Below are 7,517 nucleotides of genomic sequence, written 5' to 3' on the forward strand. Positions count from 1 at the left end.
ATATACATACACACACACATACACACATATACATATACACATGTATATACTACACATACACTTGGTTCGACTTCTACACATACCAGAGTAAGGGGTTCTATGCTGGAATGACAACCCATGATGGTGCCATCGCGTCTGCGGCAGATCATGATACCAAACCACTGTTCGGTTGCCTCGAAAATAGTTCTGTTGATCACATCACACGCTGAGTACATGAAGGGGTTGTGGTCCGTGCCACACAGCTGCGCATATGCCAATCAACAGTCAAGACGAAGTAGGTAGATTAATGGATGGATGAAACACCATGGCTGGCGAATAAACGACATGTAAATTAACGTCATGTGGAAGCGAACACGCCCTGCTCAGTGTACAAGACGACCTAGAGATGCACCATTTATGTTTAAAATAGGGCCTCAATCTGTTGAATGGGCTTGAGTTTATTATTTGTACACAACAAACCTCCCCCAATTGTAACAAGCAAAAAGGTATAGGCACGATTGTAAACAAGGATGCTACAAGGACCATACACACGATGCACACATCGCATATGGGTTCCAAGGGGACTAGCCTCTACCTCTATATATATATATATATATACATACATACACATACACACACACACATATATATATATATATATATATGTGTGTGCAAGTCAGTACAAAGATTTAAATTCTACATAACTATAATGATTATACACGACTATAAACAACTATAGATATATACATATATATATATATATATATATGCGTTATATATATATATATATACATATATGCATATATATCTACATATATATATACATTCATACTATATCGTCGCGTATCACACACACAACAATAGATTCCACACATCCATCACCAATAGAAGTACTACATACCTCAGGCACACGTTTGCCCTCTGGTCTCATGTGGCCAGTCATGAGCTTCCAGTGATGGTCTGCATAGACTAGTCTTGGCCCCAGCGTGAGCGTGTGTTCGTCGTGTTCCAGTATCAGCATGCCGTTATTCGCGGCGTAGCTGTCCGCTCGCAAGCGCTACACACACACACATGGCGATGGTATGTATGAGAATAGATGCATGAAATGATATACATGCCATAATATAAATATACATATATATGAAATATTATACATACCATACTATATATATATATGTAAAATGAGCCGGAAAAGAAGAGAAGCCTGGTGGTGTGCAGGTATTGCAATGTGTGGTTTAGTGTTTGTGAGTGAAGCTGCTTCATATGAGAAAACAGATACGGGACTGACCAATTAACACAAACGCCATGCGACACCCAACTGCAACTTATGAGCTCTCATCCGTCACAGATAACCATAAACCCTAAAACCCAAATTAAAGTATCATAGACAATACAACAGCAACACAGGGTGTGTTGTGAATGTGTGTGTGTTTGTACATACATGTGTGAATAAATACACTGAGGGTGTGCTGTGCTGTGCATGTGTGTACATGCGTGGTGTATAAATACTTGTGTGTGCGTAGTGTAGAAGACACGTGCATGTGTGTGTGTGCGAACATGCATACGCATCCGTATAGATATATGCTGTACGTATACAATTATATATATATGATATAGGTATACGTTTATATCTCTGCTGCTGTGTTTATACGTATATATATTTGCTGTAAATATAGGTATATATTTACATATATATGCTGTACATCTACGTATATATATTTGCTGTAGATTTACGTTAATATCTGCTGTACGTAAATGTTTATATATATGCCGTACATACTGTACGTTCATGTCAATATTCATGCCGTAAGTTTACGTTTATAAACATATGCATTAAAGCATGCGTGTGATACACCCATTCACCTATATCTATCTATACTACGCCATGTATCGTATTATACACACCGTCCGCTTGTGGATACGCTTTCTATCTATACTACGCCATGTATCGTATACACACCGTCTGCTTGTGCATACACTTACTATCTATACTACACCATGTATTGCACATCCCTCCACCCAATTCTATCCATACTACACCATGTATCGTATACATACCGCCTGCTTGTGCACACACTCGGCCTCCTGCATCATGCGCTTCTGCTGCTGTATCTGCCACTTGAGCTTTGCGTTGTCATTGACTGTGGTGCGAATGAACTCCGTCGCCCCATTGAAGATCTCGGCTTTGGTGCGTTTGATCTCGCCGTCCAAGGCAGGAACTGCATTCTTCAGATCCTCCAATTGGTTGGCCACCTGGATTAGGACAAGATGATGGATATATATATATATATATATATATATATATCAACATATAAATCTGTGTAATATATATATATATCCTATACACTATACTATACTATACATATACATATCGATCTGCCTCCATGGTAGCCTAACATAAACCCCAATAGCTACACCCCACCCCACAGTCCCCCACCTTGTCTCGCCAGTTCTTGTCAGACACTCTCATCTTCCGCGGTGCTTTGGTGATGGCGCCTGTGTCCACCCGACCACTCGCGCCTTTGATCTCCTTGGCGGTTGGTTTCTGCGGGGGTGTCATGGTGTCTAAAAGGTGTCAGCGGGCGAAGGTGCGGGGGTTCTTGTCATATATACTCAGCGCGCACAAGTGATATATATATATATATACCAATGCATACGTCTTGTGAGTATTTTGTATCAACACAAGTCTATTTCGTAACACCACGAGTAATATACACATACCAATGCATGTGTACTGTAAGTACTTTGTATCACACAAATGGTTATCGTCTGAAAGACAAGATTCCCCCAGAGCAAACCCCTAAACCACCTACTGCCACTGCTTACACCCTAGGTCAACCGACTAAACCCAAGTAGTGTGTTTAAAAGGTTGACCCATGCATGGTGTGTGCACCACGTGTTGTGTTAAAATAGACGCAGCAGGTAGTGCTGTGTTAGGCACAGGAGATCTCGTAAGACTACGACCCATGCATTGTCAGAGCAACACACCTGCTGCCATCAGGCAGGTACTACAACGTTACTGATATAAGCCAGTTCGGTAGTGTACCGTACGTATACAAACACACATAGAGCTTTCAGTAAGTACGCACTTATGTATTTGTATATGCATATACATACGTTGTTATCATTAACCTATATGGTCGTGTATATGTGTCTGTATCTTATGTATTGCATGATATATTTATATAGTAGCGTGCCGGCTGCACATTGCTAGTACAGCCGTATCGATTACTAAAGCAATTTAATAAAAACGATACACCATTTCATATCCTGCAATGCATACAGCCCACAGAAAGCCCATTCCATACCACCGATATATAAATATATACATACATCCATACTTACATACATATATATAGATATGTATATATATATTTATATATATACATACATATATATAGGTATATAGATATATATGTTGTATCAGTATATTCTGCATCATATCTGTTCATAATACACTACATCTACATAAATAACTAAATAGCCAATCAGACAGTCCTATATCTCCCCATCCCACCAATCTAAAGACCGTTGCTAGGCAAAACCGCTCCGCCTACCTCCAATGCCCACCTACCCGTTTGCCGCCCTTCTTCGCAGTCGCCTCTGCAGCCGTTGCATCTGTAGCCGTGGCTGTGCCTTTGGATTTGCCATTGGTTATGTCTGTTGTGGTGGTAGTGGTAATGTTGGTAGTGGTGATGGTGTTAGTAGTGGTTGTTGCTGCTGTGGTTGTTGTGGTAGTGATTCTATTCGCTTCGTCCTGTGGTGTGTGTGTGTCGCTGCCGGCGTTGTTCGTAGACGCCGCACTATCCTGATGCAACAGCCTGTCCTGGGCCAGATCCGGTCCTCTCGCCCCGTTTTCCAGGTCAGGGCCGGCCGGCCCTTTCGCATCGTCACCCAGCTCCACCCGCTCGCTGAGGCTGTCGGCCAGTACATTGATGGCATCCTCCCCCGTCATCCCAAAGGTCTCTTTGAGGATGTCCTCGTATTCCCCATTGGCCAACCCTTGGTACGTGTTGAAGGCGCCCCAGTTGTACGCCCCATTGACCGTGCCACTGGGCGTGTGCTCGTACGCACTCGCACCCACGTGACTGTCTAGGCCACTCACGAGCTCTGTGTTGGTGTGTGTGTTGGGGTGTGTGTTTGTGGCGCCAGAGCCGTCGCTCGACTGTGTGGTGTGAGACTGCAATGTGTTGGCGCTGTGGGAGTGAGACAGAGACGCGTGTGTGTGGTGGGTGTACATGTTGTCTGTGGGGTGGGACTGTGGCTGCGGGTGGGCTCTGTATTTGGTCATGTTGATAGCGGGTAGTGTGATGTTGTTGACCAATCCGTTGAACGCTTCCTCCATCTCCGTATCGTTCTGGGGTAGGTAAGCAGAGTCGATGTATAAATTATCTTAGTGTTAAAAGAGTCGATAAATTAGTTTATCTCAGTGTGGGTGTTAAAAAAGTCGATGAATTAGTTTATCTCAGTGTGTTAAAATAGTCGATGAATTAGTTTATCTCAGGGTGTCAGTATGGCCAATAAATTAGTTCACACTATTGTGTTACAACATTCGATGGGCCAGTTGTCTTGATAGAGTACTGAGACTACGCACAATTGATATGCGAGATGCTACGACAGAATTTTAGGGTTTTAGGGTCTTAGGCCTAATCTAAATACAGGTCGCACATCAGCACAGACGCATGCACACTGAGACATGACTTACAAATACACGACACACAGAAACAAAGAGGAATGGGCAAGTGTGTAGATAGAAGGGTCAAATGAAGTCATGCGCACACCACAGCATGCCTGCTGCAACTACGTACACAGGGGCAGATGTATGCAATTGACATACACACACAAACGCACACACATACACACACACGCACGCACACACATACACACGCACGCACGAACACACATACACACAGACACGCAGATGAAACGTACTGAGATATGCAATTCCTATGTACAAACGCGCACTATCGAACACATGGTACGCCTCATGCGTAATATATGCACACTTCACACGCACACCCTTGCACACACATGGACACACATGAATGTAATTGCACACACACGCACACACACGCACACACATGAATGTAATTGCGTAGAAAGACTTCCGATGGGCTGAAGGTTCGCAACAGCACGTAAATGCACAGAATATATACACAGAATAACTTCGTATATCAAATAGATATACTAATATATATATATATATATATATATATACTATACTATATCACATAGATAATAATGCATAGATAAATACATGCAAAATCCATCACCAGCGTGTGAGAGTGTGGTCCACAGCACGTACACATACGCCAATGAAGCTAACAGATCATATCTCCTGATGTGAGGGAGAGTGATACACACATCATGTTGTACTATACACACACTAACCAGTGTGTTTGTACATACACGTACACATACACATTCACATACGAGTACAACAATGGAGATAACATACCATATCGTCCAATGAGGTGAGGGTTGGAAAATTTGTTGCGGTGTCATCGATTGCCATGCCTGTGCTATCATTGGGCGGCTTTCCGCCAAGCGTTCGCCTTGCCACCTGAAGAGAAGTCGATTGGTGAGGTTATATCTATTGCATATGTACTGATATGTATTATAAGTATTGTATGTGAGATGTATATATGGATAAGTATGGCTATGGATGGATATCCTTATCTATATATATATATATATAAAGTATATATATATATATATAATATATACATATAAATACATATACAGAAAGTCAATTGATACAAGGTTGCTTAAATGAGATATGCATATCTCGGTTAAATCGATAGTTATCGAGACAATACAATTATAATCATGAAGTCAGGTTTAGGTTACATCTATCGCTAGGTTTTTCACACAAGCTTGAATATTTGCATACACCAATTCATGTATATATTCAAATACGTTGGATTATCAGGCCTAATATCATTCCACTATGAGTATATATATATATATATACATATACATATACATATACATATACAAATACATATATATAGTCGAACAAACAAAGACATACATAGCCATCACCCACGGCAGACCACATACAAGCAACCACCAGTGCACCTACCCAGTCGACTATCGTGGGGTACTTGTACGCCTCCTTGAGCATGCACAGACTGCCCTCCGTCAGTGAGTCCACATGGCCCGCCCCCCTGTCATACCCCATCGCCCCATCACTCGCGTTATTCGCTGCACTCCCACTGGCGTCTATACTCAGTCGCCCCAGGTGCAGTTGAGTGCTGTCTGTGTCGTTTGGGTGCACATCGGCCCCGTGTCCCATAATTTCGGCCACTGTCCGTTCCTGGCACTCCTCAAAGGTGCAGGACCGCTCGCCCTGAGCTGCGCTCGGCTGTGTTTCGGCGATGGTGTACTGTGGGGCTGCACCGTTTGTTGGCTGTGTTCCAGGGGTAGCGTTAGCAGCGGTAGCATTAACCGAGGTAGTACTAGCACCCGTCTCCTGCTGGGTGTGGGGGCAGTGGCCATAGTCCGTGGCATTGCTGCTGCGGTGGCTGTGGCTGTTGCTGCGGCTGTTTGTCTTGCCTGAGCTGCACTCAATCGCCGAGTCTTCGGGTGTGCGGACGGTGTGCCCCACAGACCCATTGGCTGACATGTCTAATGTCCCGTGCGAGTGTGTGTTGGCCAGTGCCTGCGGCGTGCCTGCGCTGCCTTGCGGAGAGGTGTGCGTGTGCGCGTGTGCACTGGTTGGTGGGGCTGTGGTGCCGTTGGTGTGTTGTGTGGTGTGTGGGGTGTGGTGTGTGGGGTGTGTGTGGGGACTACCGCTCATGCGCTGTCCATTGGCCTTGTCTTTGGTTTGGTGTTGCATGAACAGGGTTGCCAGGTGTGCGTGAGTTGCCTCCCGTTCAGCCAGGCTGTGGCTGGATAGCGGGTCGTGTAAGTGTAGTGTGCCGTTGAAAGAATTCTGTGATCCGATTGGTGGTAAGGTGCTAGTCATAGAATGCTGTGATCCGATTGGTGGTAAGGTGCTAGTCATAGAATGCTGTGATCCGATTGGTGGTAAGGTGCTAGTCATGGAATGCTGTGATCCTATTGGTGGCAGCGTGCTCGTGTTAAAAAGCTGCGTTGCTATTGGCTGATGTGGTGGTGGGTTGTAGTGACCGGCCATCTCCGCATGGGCTTTGGCATACGGCGACGATTTCTACGAATGGGAAGAACCAGATTTACAACACGTTATAATGTGTGCAAAAGTATACGACAAGCAAGGTAACCATGGCCACAGAGGAAATGTGGGTTCGAAGATATGGCAGACATATGCGAATCACTCAAGCTATATCTTCAACTCGTGTCTATCTAAAAATCTATTTATATCACGGGAACGTCTACAAGTATAGGTATATGAATATACGAATATATGAATATATGTATATAATATATATATATATATATATATATGTCTATATATATATATATACATATATTACATATATATATATATATATATATAATATATATATATATATATATATATATATATATATATATAATATACCATTAATANATAA

At 43.2% G+C, this 7,517-nt stretch overlaps 1 protein-coding gene across 1 annotated transcript in view; it reads right to left on the reverse strand.

Moving 5' to 3' along the window:
* Positions 1 to 7,153, reverse strand: part of SARC_05681 (hypothetical protein) — a 10,175-nt gene extending 3,022 nt beyond the window's left edge. The window contains exons 1-7 of the mRNA XM_014300448.1: positions 6,065 to 7,153; positions 5,438 to 5,542; positions 3,554 to 4,336; positions 2,417 to 2,524; positions 2,038 to 2,232; positions 881 to 1,036; positions 84 to 242 (exon numbers count right to left, since the gene is read on the reverse strand). Of these exons, the coding sequence (XP_014155923.1) occupies positions 84 to 242; positions 881 to 1,036; positions 2,038 to 2,232; positions 2,417 to 2,524; positions 3,554 to 4,336; positions 5,438 to 5,542; positions 6,065 to 7,120 (2,562 nt within the window). The 5' untranslated portion in view covers positions 7,121 to 7,153. The remainder of the gene's footprint in view (positions 1 to 83; positions 243 to 880; positions 1,037 to 2,037; positions 2,233 to 2,416; positions 2,525 to 3,553; positions 4,337 to 5,437; positions 5,543 to 6,064) is intronic.
* Positions 7,154 to 7,517: the final 364 nt, after the last annotated feature.

The sequence above is a fragment of the Sphaeroforma arctica genome (assembly GCF_001186125.1).
Source record: "Sphaeroforma arctica JP610 unplaced genomic scaffold supercont1.371, whole genome shotgun sequence".
In the NCBI taxonomy this organism is placed as follows: Eukaryota; class Ichthyosporea; order Ichthyophonida; genus Sphaeroforma; species Sphaeroforma arctica.